Source organism: Solanum stenotomum, chromosome 5, assembly GCF_019186545.1.
Source record: "Solanum stenotomum isolate F172 chromosome 5, ASM1918654v1, whole genome shotgun sequence".
Taxonomy (NCBI): Eukaryota; Viridiplantae; Streptophyta; class Magnoliopsida; order Solanales; family Solanaceae; genus Solanum; species Solanum stenotomum.
This window is the reverse complement of record NC_064286.1, coordinates 50139093-50159356: the sequence shown is the minus strand read 5'-3', so window position 1 is coordinate 50159356 and position 20264 is coordinate 50139093. Positions and strand designations below refer to the sequence as shown.

Sequence of the window (20264 nt, the reverse complement as noted above, 5' to 3'; positions counted from 1 at the left end):
CAGAAGATAGGATGGCTGAGGAAACTTTACCAGGAAATGGAGCCATATGTTGCAAAATCTCCAAGAACGGCTTATCTGAATTACAGGGACCTTGATTTTGGGACAAATTCAGAGGACTACAGCTATTCCAAGGCCAAAATATGGGGTGAAAAGTATTTTAGGGCAACTTTGAGAGATTGGCTAAAGTGAAGAGTAAGGTGGATCCCAGCAATTTTTTCAGAAATGAACAAAGTATTCCACCTTATTCTACTAATAATATATAGCTAAAGTTTTACAAATTGAAATGTCCTTTTACTCATATCACACATGTCTCATATTATTAGACAAGCCAGTTAGTGCTTGAGTCACAAATTGTAATATGATATTACAGAGAAGTTTTCAGTTTTAAATAAAAGATGTGTTGCTCTAAGAGGATAAATACTTATTCGCACTCTACATTTATACTAAAACTGTAAACACAAAATATGCCTAGTATTTTCATACACATATATCTTAAGATAGTATTGAACAGGAAGAATAAACAAACAAAAATAAAAATGAGCAATTTCAATATTGTAATATATTATAAAAAAATAAAAATACAAATTACTTACACATTTAAAATACTAGAGATAATATATTTAACAAGACTTCCCCGAGTACTAAAAAGTTACTGCAGATGTTATTTATATCGAATTAGTAATTAAAAATTAAACTAAGAATACATAGAAGACACAAGTTCTGTATTTATTGTCTTGGTGTAAATGTATGCGAGTTAAAAAATGTGCATGTTCAGCATTTTTGGAGTGTTAGTTATTTAGTTCATTAACTTGCGCGGAATCTAATCTTCTTCAGCTATATCAGTGCGATAAATGGTAAGGTGGTACACTTTGTTCACTTCTAAAGAAATTTTTTGGATCCACCTTCCTCTTCACTTTAGCCAGCCTCTCAAAATTGCCCTTGAAATACTTTTCACCCCATATTTTGGCCTTGGAATAACTGTAATCCTCTTCATTTGTACCTAAACCAAAGTCCCTGTAATTCAGGTAAGCCGTTCTCGGAGATTTTGCAACATATGGCTCCATTTCCTTGTAAAGTTTCCTCAACCATGCTATCTTCTGGCTTGATATACTCTCGCTGTTATCGCCCCAGTTCACCAAGTACTGAATAGTATACAAATTTCCCTTTCTATGAGGGAATGGAATTTCCGATTCTGATATGTTATCTAATTTTCCACCTAATGGCTCCATTATCATCTGAACTCTTTCTTCTTCCAAAAGCAGTCTTTCTATCATTTCCCAACCACTATCCGGAATTGGAGTCTTCACAAAATCAGATGTCCCTTTGTTGAAATTTTTCCGTGTTGGAATTCTCTTTTCTAGCAAAACTTTAGGTGAATCATTTGGTTTTCTGAAAAATAAATGTAAGACTGATCCGATCCAGGGGACTTCGTGACATTCTTTCTCTGCTTGAGCAGTAGTATTCTCTTGGAAGCAATCTTTTCGCTCCAAATTAAACTCAGGGAAGTATTGTTTCAGGAGAGGAATTAATTCGTCAACAGGACCAACATATTGTGCTTGAAAATAGAATTCAACATACTTTTTAGTAACATTTCCTTCTGATGTTCTGCGATTTTGAACAACAGCTCTAATGAACAAATCTTCAGGGAGTTGATGTGATATGTTTTCCCATTTTTGGAGGAGATTTTGGTTACCCTCTAATTTCCTACGAATAGTGAAAACAGTAAGCTTTTCAGGAACACGAACCAATTTTAGTTTCCATGCTAGAATTACGCCGAAACTTGCCCCTCCACCTCCTCTTATCGCCCAAAACAAATCTTTGTTTTTCTCTCTGTCAAGAATTTTTCCTCTAACATCCATTACACGAGCGTCTACAACGTTATCAGCTGCCAGGCCGAATTTCCTCATCAATGCACCGAGCCCACCACCACTGATCATTCCACCAGTGCCAACACTGAAGCATACACCGCCTGGAAATCCGTGAACTTTACTTTTCTTGGCAATTGCATAGTAAAGCTGGCCGATGGTTGCCCCTGTTTGAACCCAAACCGTTTCTTCCTTTAAATTAATCTTGATTTTGTCAAGATTGCTTAAATCAAGCATAACAAAAGGGGATTCAGAGCGATAAGATATGCCTTCATAGTCGTGACCACCGCTCTTGATTGTGATTTCTAGCCCTATTTTCTTACTACAAAGAATGACAAGCCTGATTTCTGATTCTTTCTTAGGGGATGCAATGAAAATGGGATGTGAAGAATTGAACCATCTGGGGTTTTTCTGGGCATATTCCAGGATAGATAAATAAGTTGGAGAATTTGGGGAGTAAATGTTTTTCGTAACATTTTTTTGGGAGTATTTGGTAAGACAATGAAGAAAACCTTCTTTTTTGGAGTAACATTTTACCAAAAAGAGTAAAAAGAATAAAACAGAGAGAATCTGATAGCTTCTCATTTTTTTTTTACAGGAAATTGCTATCTAAAAGAATTAAGGGATTCAGAATGAGCTATCAATGCTTTGAGGGGAAAGAAAGTGATTTTTCTCAAGTCTATAATCCAATTTATAGAGATGAATTTGAATGTACTCACTGTATTAGTTTCTGAATTAATTCAACAGTTAGACTTTGATCTAGAGGACTTAATGTAACTGAATGTACTATATAAGTTTATGAATTCAACGTACTTCAATTCAATGTTAATTCATAAACCATTTTGAAATTTAAGAGACTCAAATGAATCTAAATAAATCCACTGTTTCAAAATGTCCAAACGTTATTTATTTTTTATTAATGATAAGAAATGGAGCCAGGTTTTTATAGACTCGACTTATCTCAATATTTTTGACACCAGAACATATATACATGTACAAAAAATTACGTACTAATATTTCAACAAATATCAAATTTTGAACCCATAATTTTAAAAGTACAATGGATTCAACGGTAAGAACTTAACTTTGAACTCATCGAGTTCAAATTTTCCATCCAGAGTACATCTGTACTCACTTTTGCCTTTGTGGATACATTTGCAAGAAGTTCATATCAGAATACCTGTAATTCGGATGGAATGTAAGTGCTTGGCCATGCTTCTTCGATTAAATTCATCAGTCCTGGAGTAGCAAAAGGTGGAATGCTTTGCTGGTATCTGAAAAAGTTCTCCGGATCAACCATACTCTTCACTTTAGCTAACCTCTCAAAGTTGCCTTTGAAATACTTTTCACCCCAGATTTTGGCCTTCAAATAGCTATAGTCTTGTTGGTTAGTCCCAAAATCAAGATCCCTGTAATTGGTATAGGCAGTCCTGGGAGAATTGGCAACAAATGGCTCCATTTCCTTGTAAAATTTTCTCATCCATCCAATCTTTTTGCTCGATACGTTCTCACTGTTATCGTTCCAATTCACTAAGTGCTGAATGTTGTACAAATTTCCCTTTCTGTGAGGGAAAGGAAGTTCAGATTCTGAAAATTCATCTATCCTTCCACCCAATGGTTCTACTATTATCATAGGCCTGTCCTCTTCAAGAAACAATCTTTCAATCATTTTCCAACCCTTATCAGGAATCGGAGTCTTCACAAAATCAGATGTTCCCTTGAAGTAATTTTTATATACAGGAACACTGTTATCCAGAAGGACCTCAAGTGATTCATCAACTTCTTTGTTGTACAAAAACAAGACCGACCCGATCCAGGGAACTTCATGACATTCTTTCTTCAAACAAGGTCTCTCAGTGCAATTTATCACTGGTTCTTGGAAGAAATCTTTGTGTTCCAAATTAAACTCCGGAAATTTATCACTAACAATAGGAATTAACTCATTAACTGTCCCAAGAAATAGTCCTTCAAATGTGACTTTGACTTTCTTTTCGTTTCTTTCTCCATCATTTTGCATTATCATTCTGAGGAAGAACTCTTTAGGTAGTAAATATGATGTATGTTGCCATTGCTGGAGGAGATTTATAGTATTTCCCTCGAGCATTCGATGAACCCTGAAAACAGAAACCTTCTCAGGGACATGAACCAGCTTGAGTTTCCAAGCAAGAATGATCCCAAAACTTGAACCTCCACCTCCTCTTATGGCCCAAAAAAAGTCTTCTCCCATTAATTTTCTGTCAAGAATTCTTCCATTAACATCCATTACACGAGCATCGACAACATTATCTGCTGCAAGCCCGAATTTCCTCATCAAAGAACCTAATCCTCCACCACTAATTAGCCCACCACTGCCAGTAGTATAACATATACCTCCTGGAAATGCATGTACTCTGCTTTTCTTTGCAATTTCATAGTATAATTGTCCCAATGTTGCCCCTGTTTGAATCCAGGCCACTTCTTCCTCTAAATCTATATCGATCTCATTAAGATTACTCATATCAATCATGATAAATCGCGATTCAGCACGAAAAGAGAGACCTTCATAGTCATGACCACCACCTAACACTCTAATTTGAAAGTCAAACATTTTGCTGCAAAGAATGAGAGGTTTAAGTTCATTTTCTTTACGAGGGACAATAATTAAAAGCGGATGTGCTGATGAAGAATTCAACCATCTTGGATTTTTCTGGGCATGTTCGATAATCGATGAATATGCTGGTGATTTTGGAGCATATATAAGTACTCCTGTGATGTTACTTTCAGAAAATTGACTAGAAATACAGTGGAGAAAGGATTCTTGGGCATAAAATTGTGACAAAAAGAATGATAATATAAGAACAAAGAGAGGTTGAAAGTTCCCCATTCTCCTTCTTTAGAGTAGCTGGAGAATAAGAGGAAAATAGAAAGTAACATTTAAATATTTTTCGATAAGGGAGAAAGAGTAGTAAAAGGGGAAGAAAGTTAAAATACATAACATAATTTCAGAAAAAAAAAGTCAAGCTTGACCGAGGACATTGTCTGATTTTTGCACTAAAATAGTATGGCAATGGCAGTATACTTAATTGGAGCCATGTGAAGTTGATTATATTTTTTATATTAATAAAAGCCAAAATTCACAGTAAAGAAAAAGAGAGCATGTGAAGTCGACGTTCTCCACGAGAAAAAGGTGTGGACCATGATTGAGATTGCACAAGAAGAAATATGTAAATTCATTATATATAATTTAAGTAGAAGAAAGTGATTTCACAATGTTTTTGGGTGTTTATTTTAAGTTTTTATTATGTTAAAATAAATATTTTATCAAAAACATTATTAAACTAAAATCAAATTTAACTAGTTAGTTGAGCTAAACATTAGTTGGATCCATGATGTCTAACAAATTAATAAAAAATAAAATCAAATATATAGTAGGGACAATAGTTGATACACTCCAATTATTGATTCAGATGTGTTTTCAGGCAATTATGGAAGTCTGCAATTTTTAATTTGAGTTGTTTATCCTATTCCTTCGGATTTATTTTAGTTTTCGTGTTTTCTAAAATTATACCTTGGTCAAAATAATTATTATTTTAGAAAATTAAGATATAATTAGTTATTTTTTTCCTTCTATATTAGTTGTCTCATTTTTTTATGCATTCTTTGAAAAATCATAAATGAAAATTATTTTTACTACTTTACCCTTATATCTCTCCAATAAATTATACTTTAATTAAGAACAAGACGACCAAACTAATCTTATACTAAAAAAAAATTAATACTAGGGATAAAATGAGATTTAACAGAATTAACTGTATTGTTTTTAATACTAAGGGTAAAACGAGATTAACAAAATTAACTATATCTTGATTTTCTGTAAAATGACAAATAAATTACGACAAGGATTTTTAGTAATTTTGACAAATAATATGAGACTAAATGAGCTTTAGTTTCCACCTTTACTCTTATCCTATAAATGTGGAGAAAAATTATCAATAAAGAAGCATTATTAATGCTTAAATATCTTTTTAGTAAAATGTGTTGTTTGCAATTTCAAACACTACTAATAACCTCATGCACGTGAATCGCGATCTACCAATTATATGATGTCCCTGATATTCTATATATAATAAGCCACAATGCAACGTAACTATCTTGTTAGCTTTCAACCAAAAGCTAACAAGATTTTTAGTTACATATTTATTATTTAATTAAATAATAAATATGTCATTTCTATATATATCTTTCTATTACTATATATAATAAGTGGGAATATCTACTACTTAGCACATGACAAGTGTTACATGTGCTTAGATAGTGTTGTACATTCTTCTTTTATGGTTGTACCTTTAAAATTTATATTTTTGGACAATTTAACACTATTAATCACAATAATTAATAACTTAAAACATTTTTAAAAAATATATGAAAATTTCGATGACTCTCCAAATTTTATTTGTGTCACATAAATTGAGACAACAAAAATAACATATATTCGGTCCATTTTAATTTATTTGTCTTTTTTTTTTTTATCTTTTTTATATTTAAAAATTGCGTATAAATACTATAAATCATAATAATTGACAACATAAAATATGTTTTGAAAAAAATACAAAAAAATCCACTGATTCTTGAAGTGAATCTATCGTAAAAATACTATAAATCATGATAATTGACAACATAAAATATTTCAAAAATAAAAACATATAAAAAAATTTGATTGATTCTTGAAATTAATCTACCGTTACAAATTATGTATAAAATATAATAAATCGTGATAATTGACAACTTAAAATATTTATTAAAAAAACACAAAAAAAGAAATTGTTGATTCTTAAAATTAATTTATCAATGTCACATAAAATGAGACAAAAGTAGTAATATGTATTTATTTAATGTGAAATTATTGAAAACTACGTAAAATGTATTGTAAATCTTAACAATTAACAACATTTGATTGACTCTTGAAATTTTATCTATGCTACATACATTGAGATAAATAGAGTAATATATATTAAGTCTTTAAAATTACGTACAACCTTATTGCTTTTTGTAGGCTTCGAATTATCGTGGTCATTTTTTAGGCTGATACAAGTTTTGTACATTTTCTATTTAATTTTTTTTAATATTATAAATCACAATAATTAATAATTTAAAATATTTAAAAAAATATATTAAAAATTGAGTTGGTTTTGGGAATTTTATTTATACTATATAAAATGGGACAAAGGAAGCAACATATATCATTTACAAATGACTTAAAAATTACAATAATTACCAAATTATAATATTTAAAAGCTATATAATAAAATAGGTTCACTTTTAGAATTCTACCGGGCTCACATATATTGGGACAGAAAAAATAACACATATCATTTTAAAATTATCAAAAAAGTATTATAAATAATAATAATTAACAACTTAAAATATCTAAAAGACATTTTAAAAGGGTTAATTTTGTAATTTTATCCATATCACATAAATTAGGACAAAGTCACCAGTAATGTAGGTTATTTGAAAGTTACATAAAAATATTATAAATCTCAATAATTAATAACTTAAAACATTTTTTTTAAAAAAATATGAAAATTTGGATGACTCTCCAAATTTTATTTGTGTCACATAAATTGAGACAATAAAAATAACATATATTGGGTCCATTTTAATAGTGTCAAAGAAAGTACAAGTTTGTGATAAAAAAAACTTATTCCTTTATCCACGCAAACAATCGCTTCAAAAACTCTGTTATTATCCCAAAACATACCATTTATATTATTGGGCCCGTGCATATCACGGGCACCATTATCTAGTTATATCATAAAAGTCAAAAAGAAAATCCTATAACTTTTCAATATAAAATAAATTTATGTAATAACAAAGGGAAAATATTTTTAATTTCAAAGTAAATGAATATTTGCATTTTAGGACTAAAACATGCTTAATGCACTTTAAACAATGTCAATACTAATACATGATTTGTTTATTTTACACTATTATATGTTATCCAATATAAAATTAAACAAATAAAAAATATAATTATAATTAAGAAAAGCAATGTACATTTAAAATATATATTTTTTGGAGGGCCAAAGACTTCATCTTTTCAATTATAGAGAAGAATAATTAGCTTTATAGAAGACATAAAAAGGAAGAGAAGTTACAATATTTTTAGTGATATCATGAATTTAAGTGAATAAAAGTTGGATGCTTAACCCATTTGGCTAATCCATATTTTACCCATAGTTTACCCATATTTTTATAGGTTGAATATGGGTATCAATCCATATTTTACCCATATAAAAAATCACTCACCCATCCCATTAAAATATGGGCGGGTTATCAAAATATGAGCTCATTTTGCCAGCACTAAACACATCAAAATTAATGTAAATTTGTAATACATTCTTCAACACACACAAAATCAAATGTATAGCTAATGTATAACATGGAAAAATGTATCAAAGACATACATGAGTTGACAGATTATATTTCGTTCAAAGGTAAACATTGATATCAATTAGAATAACCAAAGAGTTTTAGAACTGAAAGTTTGAAACTAAAATCTAAGTCACTGGCTCTATATTCTAAGGGGGTGTTTGGATTGTCTTCTTTTTGAATTACTTATAAGTTAAAAGTCATAAGTTGAGACTTCTTTTTTTTTTTCTTTTTTTTCATCTTTAAAAAAGTACTTTTAAGTAGTTTTTTGTTATCCAAACACTTTCAAAATGATAAAAAAAATAACTTATAAGTCAAAAGTCACCAAAAATAAGTCACCCCAAACACCCAAAAAATGATATAAATATAATTTATTGATTTACAATAGGATTATCGGTTAACATGTTAAGAAAAAAAATTGAATCATTAAGAATCGATAACCCGATGATGATAAAATTAAGACTGTTAGCAAAATCGCTAAACAAATTACCCATTACCAATAAACCAATAACTATTTTAGATTGAATTATTTGTTTCGTTTCGATTCGATTCGATTTCGAACAATCCTACCCATTACCAATAAACTAATAATTTTTTTTTGGCTTAATTAATTGTTTCGATTCGATTTTGAACAATCCTATGAGAGTGTAAAAAATAAATATGTATCATTAAAATTTTATATAAAAATATACATACATATGCAATTATATTTTTTAATAGATATTTATATAGTTGATTCAATTCAATCTTCTTCTTTTTTTCGCATAAAATTAAACTCAAATTTTATCAATTAAAAGTCAAAATCAAATCAAGTCGAACATATAGAGATATATTTTTTTTTAATTCAATGTGTGAACACCCTAAATTGCTTGTCGAATTCAAATTGAATAATTTGGATTATTTTTTTTTGTTTTAATAGTAGCCACACGTACGTTGCGTAGAATTTCGAGGTTTTCTTGTTGCAACAACAACAACAAATTGGTTGAAAGCAACAGTGATTATTTTCTATTGTTCTGAAAGCACTAAACAGATGCATACAAGTTGCGCTTGGTGCTTTGTCAATATTTACCAAAATTTTAAAACTATATATATTATGTTAGAGATAATTTACATAAAAATTAATCAAAAAAAAAAAAATCATGCAAATTCCTTAGCCATAACAGACTTGCATGCCAAGACAATATTGAGTTCTTTTTCACGTTTGATATTCATATTTGAATTCGAAAAACTTCACGTTGAGGATAAAATACTCCCTAACAAATAAATTCGTACCCAAAGAGACTTGAACTCTCGAGACCTCTAGCTAGTTAAGTTCAATTAGTGATAAAGGTTGCAAAAGATATTCGCCATGAAAAATTAATGGTAGAAGTTTAAGATATTTCGTAATATTTGATTATGAAGAAATTGCAAGCTTTCCTTAAGTGAAAATTCAAAAGGAGTTTATCACAGCCGTTCGTTTCCCTCAAAATCTATAAATTGGCGAGCAAGATCCCCTGTTTGCCTTCATAAACATGGCCTTTTCACTTCAGCTCCAACAAATCTTCCCTTCCCCCATTAAATTTTGCTCCCAACCAAAATCACCAAACCCTCAAATTTTCCCCAATTTAACAAAAAGACTGTCAATTCATCCACTTGCCTATGCTCAAAACAACGCCACTAGCAACATTGACCACAATTATATCGTCACGGACGAGAGTTCAATCAATGAAGAAGAAGTGTCGTTGCCTCCAGAATTGAGGAGAGAACTGATGCCGAAACATATTGCAGTGATAATGGATGGGAATAGAAGGTGGGCAAAGAAGAGAGGATTACCGGTTGCGTTAGGTTACACCGCCGGTATTCGAGCTCTTAGGAACTTTGTTAAGCTCAGCTACAATTGGGGAATTAGGGCTCTTACTCTATTTGCTTTTTCCTCTGAAAATTGGTTCCGTCCTAAAGTAAAGTCTATAACTTTTCTTTTTTTTTCTTTCTTTTTTCTAAGGGCTCAGTTATTGATTTATGTTTGATGTTGTTTATGTTATAGGCGGAAGTTGATCTTTTGATGGGCTTGTTCGATAAAGTACTGAAAGATGAAGTTGAAAATCTTGCCAGGTAAATGGTAACATAGATATCGAATTATAAAACATTAGCCAATCGAACAAACTATATATCTATTGATTTATCTTACCGCAAAATATTGAAATCGAACTTAAAATTAGTGATACTATATTTTTGAAAAAACTGAAAACTAAAATTACCAAACTGAAGTTTTCAAGAGTTATGTTTCTCTAACCAGGGCGGATTTACCCAACTTTTTACTGGTTAGATGGAACTCAATAGTTTTGACTCAAATCTTTTTTGTGTTAAGAAATCTATGTGTATATATTCTATCTCGAACCGAGTAAACAAAAGAGTTATGACTTCAGAACTCATAAACTTTAAATCCTCATGAAGCCACCTCTTTTCGTGATCGTCTCTTGTCAACACCTGCTAACAATGTGTTAGTTAATGATCTCCCTAGGGCTGCATAAGGGGAACTAATCCCAATATACATTTCTGCATTATAACTCATACAAAGTTTGAATTGCAATATAAAACTTTGGATTACTAGTGTAATCTTGCGTAAGTAATACGTTTGCTTCCGGTGTAAAATTCTACTACTTAACAACAAATGCAGCATTTTTCGTTTTTGTTTTATGCTTTATAGAATGTGGAACAATCAAAATACACATATCTGCATAACCTCTCCTCTTTTCCTTCTTAGAGCTTTAACTTTGAGGTAGTATGAATTTATGATAGACTCTGTATAGTCTAAGGAGTTTTCTTATATGCTTCTTCATTGGATTTATACAGAGCAGGGATTCGATTATCTATAATTGGCGACTCCAGTAAGCTCCCCAAGTCATTGCAGGATTTAATAGATAAAGCAGTAATGACTACTAAAGCAAACTCGCGACTTCATATCCTCGTTGCAATTAACTATAGTGGACAGTATGATGTTGTACAAGCTTGTCAAACCATTGCTCAAAAAGTTAAGGATGGTACTATCGAACCTGAAGACATTAATAGTTTCCTAGTAGAACAGGAATTACTAACAAAATGTACTGAATTTCCAAGTCCTGATTTACTTATAAGGACTAGTGGGGAGCTTAGACTTAGCAATTTCTTACTTTGGCAGTTGGCCTATACTGAACTCTTCTTTTCTCATTCACAATGGCCTGATTTTGGTGAAGTTGAATTTTTAGAGGCTTTATCTTCTTTTCAGCAAAGACAGAGGCGCTACGGTGGACAGAGTTCCTAGCATCATGCTAAGTGAAACAAGTTCGGAGTATGTTACAGAATGTATCCACGTGAACTCATGCTCCTTTCCCTAAACCATATATAGAAATGTATATTTATACAAATTTACTTTAGTATATGGGTGCATCCAAGCTCAAAGTGTCCTATATGGTTCAAGTTCCCGGACATGTCTTGTTATTTGGTGCATCTCTACAAGTGAAATTGACGGTTCAGATATGTTTTATTATTTTTCTTTCTTTTTCAAGAATTGAGCCCGGGAGTTTTTTTTTCCTTTTACCTTCTTTCCACAAGCATAGTAAAATTTTGTGTAATTAAAACAAATATCTATATTAAAACTGGTGCACATGTAGTCAACTGACTCAACTGATCCCAATATTTTTGGGTTTCGACATGGAGTAAGATATTTATGTGAAAATCACTAAATTTCTATAACAATTTAATCTTGAATCCATAATTTCTAATGTGTAATGAGTTAATGGTAAGAACCTAAAGGTTAAACTCGTTAAATTAATGTAAATTTATAATACACTCCTTAATACAAAGGAGAGTGTATAACTAATGCATAACATGAAAAAATGTATCAAGGCATACATAATTTTTTAAAGTACACTCTGCCAAACGATCCCATAATCCCTTAAATTGCTCATAAAGGTAGGGGCGGGGCTACAACCTACACTATTAGGTATAGGTTGGGACAAATCAGAGGCTCTAGTTTTGTATTAGGAAATTTATTGAATTTGCATTTAATTGTGAATCTAGTAACGAGCAATGGGTTCGATAGAAAATTTGTTGAATTTGCATAATATTAAACTTATACTTCTATTTTTTTTAATAGCCACACGTACGTTGCGTAGAAATTCGAGGTTTTCTTCTTGCAACAGCAACGACAACTTGGTTGAAAGCGATAGTGATTATTTTCTATTGTTCTGAAAGCACTAAACAGATAATTCCATTGTACTTGTTTGACTTTCAAATTTTGTATCGGTTAGGATTAGGGTTTTGTTCAAACTCGAATCGAAATTAATAATTTAAATTGAAAGAAAAAGTTATTGAGTTATCGATAATAAATTATTAATTTAATGATTTCGATAACAATTTTGATTTTCTTTTATTATTGGGTTATCAATTTTTAACGATTTGAGATTTTTTTCTTAATGAGTTAATCGATAGCCCGATAATAAATAAATAAATAAATTATATTTATGCATTTGGTACATATGTCTTTGGCTTATATCTCATGCTTTTATTTGTGGTTGTCTGGAACTTTCGATTATTCTAAAATATGTAAGTGTTTGCTTTTGAGCAAGATGCAATCTATCAACTCATGTTATGTTTCATTTGGTTTGTCATCTTGTTTCTAAAGGTTTCTTTGTCCCACTTTAAATTAACTTACTTTTCTTTTTAGTCAATCCCAAAAAGTATAATACATTTTATTTCAATGAAATGATTTATAGTTACAGAAATTTCTATAATTCATTTTAGACCACATGTTTTAAAAATCTTCTTTTCTTTCTTACACTATATGCCGAGTCAAATTACCTCACATAAAATAAAATAGAAAATACTTTTTTATCAAATTTAATAGTTATAAACTGATAATCAAGCTGATAACAAAAGCAATAATGATCACCTTGTTTTTCAAGCACATTCGGATTTGCTTTTATCTATGAACTAGTAGTTTCTAAAGCATACACGTTGCGCTTGGTGCTTTGTCAATATTTTACCAAAAATTTTAAAACTAATAATATAAATTATGTTAGAGATAATTACATAAAACTTCACAAAAAAATAAATCATGCAAATTCCTTAGCGATAACGGAATTGCATGCCAAGACAATAATGAATTTGAAAATAAATACAACATTATATTTTCCAATCTTTGTGTACTCTTTTTTTTTCTATTTAATTAGTAGAAAAGAAATACTTCTTCATTTCATTAATATAATGCAACCCAAAACTCTTCCCTATATCAAACTTGATATTAGAGTATTAAGTTATTTAGCTTCACTTAGTGATGAAGGCTGCAAAAAGATATTTCGCCATGAAAAAATAATGATAGAAGTTTAAGATATTTCGTAATTATTGATTATAAAGAAATTGCAAGCTTTTCTTAGTGAAAATTCAAAAACAGATTAGTTGCAAAATCATTTATAAACCAAAATAACGCTATAATTGAAGGACCAAACTTGTTACTTTCATTGTCATTGTTTATGAGATCAAGGATATTCACACAAATTGAGTGGCATAAAAAGGATTAAGTAATATGATGTGACTTTAAAAAATTACAATTATTTTTTAATTTTAAAAATATTATTACCTCACCTGTTTCTCTTACCTTCTCCAAATCCAAGTTACGTGAACGACTTTTTTTTTTTATAATTTAGTTGATTAATGCTCTCTCTTAGGTGTGAACATCATATGATATGGTACGGTACTGCAAGTTTTGAAATCGTAATGGTATTTGATTTTCAAATTATTATATTATTATCATATCAATTTAATTTGGTATGGTTCGGTATTTTTGAAGTTTGGTTTCGATATGCTATGGTATGGTAAATCGGCAATCATAGTTTGTTCAACTTTGATTAATATATATTCGTATAATAGAGTATTATGATTTCGACAATTAAAAAAGCTCTCAATTATATCATATTAACACATCACACATGTAGAAATATACTAAAAAGTGCGCACGGGGCCTAATCCCAACAATTTGATTTGTAATGTGTTCAAATATGCAACATTTATTATTAAAAAAAATGGACCAAAAAAATACATCTTACCTTAAATTTTTCGTCATTACAAATTGTATCAGCATCAAGTTAATAATGCATTAGTACCATAAAAAGAATATAGTTAGTGCATAGTTAGGTTCGTCTGATAACCAAAATAACTACACTTAAATGTTTCAACAATTGATATAACACATTGATTTCATAAAAATCACGGGAAAGAATCATCAACAATTGTAATTTTGAGAATTAACCAAAAAAATAATCTCTGCCATCCATTAGACGGAAAATGTAATTTCACACAATTTTTAGTTGAGAATTACACTACTAACAATGCTAAGAATATTAATGATAGATCCTAAAAAATTTCTCTTGGTCTTGTAACTGTTGACATTAATCTAGCTTTCATTTTTTCAAGCAGATTTTTTTTCACATGAATGACGGTGCTTCTTCAGCAATACATTTGTACCTTTCAAGAAAAGTAAAATAAAATATGATTCAGGAGGAAAGTTTTCCTCTAAATCCATAAAAAGGAAGCTAAGTGACTCTGATGGAATAGTTAAATACCACTCTAACTTTTTCAATTTGCTTTCTCCATTTTGTATTTCAAATTGCTTTCTCCATTTGTATTTAGTCCCTGACATAAGCATTGTGTGTTATTGTTAGAAAGTCATCCACCTGGAGAGGAAGGCATAATAGAGAATCAGGGATCATGACAAATTTCAACGGAACAAATTAACACATTTTCAATTACGTCAAATAAGCCCATTTGACCTCAAAAGTGCTATATATATATATATATATATATATATATATGATTAAAAGGTTAATTGTATTATAGCCATTGGATGAGTTTGGATGGCTTAAATTTAAGGTGAAGAAACACAAACCATATGCTTGCTTCAGTAGCACGCATGAATTAGCTGATTTTAGGAGGCTTTGATTGTTGTTTTTTTTTTTTTTTGGCCTATTTTTGAATTGCAATTGTAGCCAACTTCTTGAAAAATAACCACCATTGATTATAGTTATAGCCCTCAATTAATTGCCTATTTTTCAACTCTACATAATTATTGTTATAGCCCTCAATTAATTGCCTATTTTGCAACTCTACATAATTATTGTTATAGCCCTCAATTAATTGCCTATTTTGCAACTCTACATAAATTATTGTTATAGCCCTCAATTAATTAAACCTAAGTCACTAATATCAATATTAGACATGTGACTGTTGACACCCATTCAAGAAATAATTTGGGGAAATAAAGATGATAGTTAAATCACTTTTTTTTTATAGATATGGTTCTCCTAACACTATAAAAATTGATTCCTAAATATTAATAAGGTAAAATAAAGATAAATGTGGATAAAATATAAATGGAAAAAGGTTAAAAATACCCTTAAACTATCCGAAATAACTCATATTTACCCTTAAACTATATTTCGGCTCAAAACTACCCTTTCCATCAAACTATTGAGTCAAAAGTGCCCATCTTATTAACGGAAGTTGTTAATGCCACATGGATGCCACAGGGTATGCCAATTGCTGAGAATTGGATGGAGAGGATTGCGGTGGAAGTTAACAAAAGCCCAGAAGATAGAAAGGTATGCCTGGTGTTTCTGATGATTGTCTGAATAGTCTATTTTCATATGTGATGCATATCAGCAGCTTCCCCATTTTCACTTCCTTTAGCACTGTAGATGATGATGTATATGGATTGTTTTCTCAATTTTCATTTTTCCACCAGGAAATGAATTTCATCAGTGAAGGATCAGTCTTGCACTAAGACTGTACCTTGGGGCATCTCTGGGATGAATTGAAATCTTCTTGTGACTTCATTAATGCTCAAAATGAAGTTGAAACTTTCAATCGCCATAATCGATGGAAGAAGCGAGCGAGGTATTGCCATGGTGCCAACCAAATTTGGAATAGCTTTCACTTTTAAGTCTATGAACCAGGTACATTCTTGTCTTTGTTGTACACCCTAAAGTTCCTAGTTAGGTCCATGTTCCTTTGAGTAGTGAGTAGTTTAATTATTGCCTTCATTCTACTCTGGCCCAGGTGGCTGGATATATTTAAGCTGTTTCTTTGGTACCTATGAGCATGATAGCAGCCGTTGTCGGGCATCCAGGAAGGGCAGGAGCACAAGGGTCTATTGTACATAACCTTACCTTGAATTTTTGCGAGAGGCTGTTTCCACAGCTCGAATCCGTGACCTACTGGTCACATGGCAATAACCTTACTATTAGGATTTGAAACTTTTAGAGAAAAAAAAGATAAGGAGGAAATTTTCATTTATATTCAGCTTTTAAAAAACATACACATATATCTACATAAGCTTTTCCAAAGTTAGTTGATGACCATACATATCCAACCACTATTGACTTTCTTACAAAACATATTCCATAAAACAAGGACTACCTTTCCTTTACATACTTAACATAATATTTAAGAAAATAACAATTAAACAAAAGACATCTAGAAATATCTCATTTTCTAACACTTCTCCTTGAGATTTTTTCTTGGATACTCCCAACTTAGCCCTTAGAACTTCAAATTTCCCCTTAGGAAGAGTCTTGGTCACGATGTCTGCAATCTACTGATCTGAGCTGCAATGAACAAGTTGAACTTCACCATCCTTCTCTGCTTGCCTGATAGCGTGAAACTTCACATTTATATGCTTGCTACGACCATGTTGCACTGGATTTTTGGCCATAGATATTGCTGACTTGTTGTCAACCTTAATGATAGTAGCTTCAATGTCATTTTGCTCCAGATCACGTAGAATCTTTCTTAACCATAGAGCCTGATTAGTTGCACCAACAGCGGCGATGTATTCTGCTTCTGCAGAAGATTGAGCTACCACCTCTTGCTTCTTTGAATTCCATGAAACCATGCCTGAACCAAGTGTAAAAGCATATCCAGAAGTGTTTTTCATATCATCAACGCTTCTTGCCCAATCACTATCTGAATAACCCATCAGTTGCCTTTTCTCTTCCCTTTTAAACCAAATACCATAATCAGCAGTTCCTTTGATATATCTCAACGTTCCTTTAGCAACACCAAGATGAACTTGACTTGGAGCTTGCATAAACCTCGATAGTAAACTTGCCGCGAACCTGAGATCGGGTCTTGTTGCTGTCAAATACAACAAACTACCAATCAGACTTCTATAAACTGTTTGATCAGCCTTGTCACCTCCTTCAAACTTCGAAATCTTTTCATTGTGAACCAGTGGAGTTGGTACAGACTTGCACCTTTTCATTTTGAACCTTTTAAGAATATCCCGTGCATATTTTCTCTGAGAAATAAAGATTACAGCAGTAGCTTGATAAATCTCCATTCCCAGAAAGTAACTCAATTCACCAAATCTGACATTTCAAACTTGGTCTCCATTTCTTGCATGAACTGATTCACCATTGCTTTATTGTTTCTTGTTACCAGAAGATCATCAACATAGAGTGACACCACAAACACATTCCTTCTTTAGCCTTCTTCACATATAAAGTTGCTTCATTTTCACTTCTCTTGAATCCACATTGAAGGAGATGATCATCAATCTTACTGTACCATGCTCGAGGAGCCTGCTTTAATCCATACAATGCCTTATGAAGTCGGTAGACTTTATCCTCTATTCCTGTAACTTGAAAGCCTTCTGGTTGATCAACATATATATCCTCATACAACAGCCTATTTAAAAATGCAGATTTCACATCTAAATGATACAACTTCCAATTTGATTGAGTTGTCAAAGCAAATAGCAGCCTTATTGTATCATGTCGTGCAACAGGTGCAAATGTGTCCCCATAATCCAGACCTGCAACTTGCGCATAACATTTCACAACAAGCCTAGCTTTGTATTTCTAAACTGAGCTATCTGGATCAAGTTTAGTTCTATAAACCCACTTCACCCCGATCACATTTCTATTTTTGGGTTTATCAACCAACTTCCAAGTATCATTCTTTTCTATCATACCAATCTCCTCCCTCATAGCTTCAATCAAAACTTCATGTCTTGATGCTTCTTGATAGCTATTTGGTTCCGAGATTGCAACATTACATCTTTCATATATCTCGGAAAGAGACCTTGTATTCAAAATTGGCGAATCAAGTGAGGATTCCCCGTCTGATTCTTCATCTTCTTCCAGAGTTTCAGACCCAAATGATTTGATTTCAGGCAGCGGGCTCAAGTTCTGAAAAACTGCATTATCTTTCTCAATTTGCTCTTTATCCCAATTCCAATAAGCATGCTCATCCACGACTACATCTCTTCGGATTGAAATACTTGTTGTTTGCAAGTTGATAACTCGGTAACCCTTGGCTTGTGATGATAACCAATAAAGATCCCTAATTCACCTTTTGGTTCAAGTTTGCTTTTTTTGACAGAAGGAACATAAGAATAGCATATCGAACCAAAAACTTTTAGATGCTTTGCAGATAGTTGTATTCCACTCCATGCCTCAATATAAGTCTTTTCATCCACAACTTTTGTTGGCAGCCTATTTAACAAATACACTGAAGTATGAATAGCTTCTGCCCAAAAGCTTTGTGGCAGTTTCTTTTCCAGCAACAAACATTTTGCCATTTCAACTACTGTTCTGTTCTTCCTCTCCGAGACTCCATTTTGTTCGGGCGAATAACTTACTGTCAACTTGTGATCAATCCCCATATATTCACAATACTTATTGAACTCATTTGAAGTGTATTCACCACCATTGTCCGACCTCAAAACCTTTAGCTTACAACCACTTTGTATTTCCGCAAAAGCTCTAAATTTCTTAAAAACTGAAAATACTTGAGACTTGTTACTCAGAAAATACACCCAAGTCATCCTTGTTAAGTCATCAATAAAGAGCACAAAATATTTATTGTGTCCCAAATATGATGCCTGCATAGGTCCATACACATCAGTGTGAACTAGTTCAAGTTTTTCAATTTCCATCCAGGTAGCACTTTTAGGAAATGATTTCCTGTGTACCTTACCCATCTGACATGACTCACAAACTTCTTTAGATAGTGAAATCTCAGGTAAATCCTTAATCAAGCCCTTTTCATACCTAGACTTTAAAGTAGCATAGTTAAAATGACCATATCTTTTGTGCCACAACCATGACTCATCCTTACTTGCAAAATTTGCACTATCAAACCTCCCATCTAAAGGAAAAGTTTTATCCACCATTCTTAATTTAACAATCAAACTATCTTCGGAGTAAAAAATCAAACAATATTTGTCCTTAAAAAATAAGGAATAGCCTTTAGACATCATTTGAGCCACACTTAACAAGTTACATGCTAAAGAAGGAACATACAACACATCTTGTATAAACTTTGTACCTTGTGTAGTCTGAAAGGAAACTGAACCCTTTCCATGTGCATCAACCATTTCACCATTTCGCATCCTAACTTTAGCTTTGAATGACTTGTCAAGTGTGTGAAACAAGAGCTCATTGTGTGACATATGACTCGTACATCCACTATCTATGAACCATGAGGATTTGTTGGCTGTGTTTTCTACATGAGAAGCCATAAACAAGATTTATTCTTCATTTTCGGACTTTTCAACAAAATTTGCCTGCTGCACATGGTTTTGTTGTGGTTGATTCTGCCTGGCCCTGCAATTTTTCTCAATATGACCCATCTTTCCACAGAATCTACACTGAATCAGTGGCTTTCCTTTGAACCAATAGTCTTTTTCTTGATGATTGGTTCTTTTACAGTGGCTGCAAGGTGGAAACTTCCCTCTCTTTGAAGATTCCTTCCTTGGTTTTCCCTTTTCTAATTTATCTCCTTCCATCCTTCTATTGTCCTTCATAGGCTGTTTGCCTTTATGTTGTGCATGAAATGCCGCTTCTGCTATTTCTTCATCTCTTATATTTGATCTTTGTTCTTGGGCTTGCAACTTGCTGATCAGTTCTGCCACATATAAAGTCTTCAAATCACAAGATTCTTCTATTGCTGAAATCTTGGACTCAAACCTCG

At 31.9% G+C, this 20264-nt stretch overlaps 5 protein-coding genes across 5 annotated transcripts in view; 1 reads left to right on the top strand and 4 right to left on the bottom strand.

The window, feature by feature from the left end:
• The window catches only part of LOC125864400 (acyl-coenzyme A oxidase 4, peroxisomal-like), a 174404-nt gene that overhangs the window by 86321 nt on the left and 67819 nt on the right, over window positions 1-20264 (bottom strand). The gene's annotated exons all lie outside the window — the stretch shown is intronic.
• On the bottom strand, window positions 662-2450 carry LOC125864394 (berberine bridge enzyme-like 22). Its single transcript, XM_049544372.1, has one exon. It carries the CDS (start codon window positions 2448-2450, stop codon window positions 840-842), a length of 1611 nt encoding a protein of 536 aa, XP_049400329.1. The 3' UTR covers window positions 662-839.
• Window positions 2798-4728, bottom strand: LOC125864392 (berberine bridge enzyme-like 22). Its single transcript, XM_049544370.1, has one exon. The coding sequence runs from the start codon at window positions 4726-4728 to the stop codon at window positions 3037-3039; it is 1692 nt and encodes a 563-aa protein (XP_049400327.1). The 3' UTR covers window positions 2798-3036.
• LOC125864404 (dehydrodolichyl diphosphate synthase CPT5, chloroplastic) lies at window positions 9720-11571 on the top strand. The gene is made up of 3 exons (XM_049544402.1): window positions 9720-10213; window positions 10300-10367; window positions 11109-11571. The coding sequence occupies exons 1-3, from the start codon at window positions 9788-9790 to the stop codon at window positions 11554-11556; spliced, it is 942 nt and encodes a 313-aa protein (XP_049400359.1). The 5' UTR covers window positions 9720-9787; the 3' UTR covers window positions 11557-11571.
• LOC125864117 (secreted RxLR effector protein 161-like) lies at window positions 16882-17628 on the bottom strand. The gene has a single exon (XM_049544047.1). The coding sequence runs from the start codon at window positions 17626-17628 to the stop codon at window positions 16882-16884; it is 747 nt and encodes a 248-aa protein (XP_049400004.1).

Bases quoted from the DNA above. Each gene is read 5' to 3' on its own strand.
- LOC125864394 (XM_049544372.1), bottom strand. From the start codon at position 2,450: ATGAGAAGCTATCAGATTCTCTCTGTTTTATTCTTTTTACTCTTTTTG.
- LOC125864392 (XM_049544370.1), bottom strand. From the start codon at position 4,728: ATGGGGAACTTTCAACCTCTCTTTGTTCTTATATTATCATTCTTTTTG.
- LOC125864404 (XM_049544402.1), top strand. From the start codon at position 9,788: ATGGCCTTTTCACTTCAGCTCCAACAAATCTTCCCTTCCCCCATTAAA. The intron at 10,214-10,299 runs GTAAAGTCTATA...TTTATGTTATAG, and splicing joins AAAATTGGTTCCGTCCTAAA to GCGGAAGTTGATCTTTTGAT. The intron at 10,368-11,108 runs GTAAATGGTAAC...GGATTTATACAG, and splicing joins GAAGTTGAAAATCTTGCCAG to AGCAGGGATTCGATTATCTA.
- LOC125864117 (XM_049544047.1), bottom strand. From the start codon at position 17,628: ATGGAGATTTATCAAGCTACTGCTGTAATCTTTATTTCTCAGAGAAAA.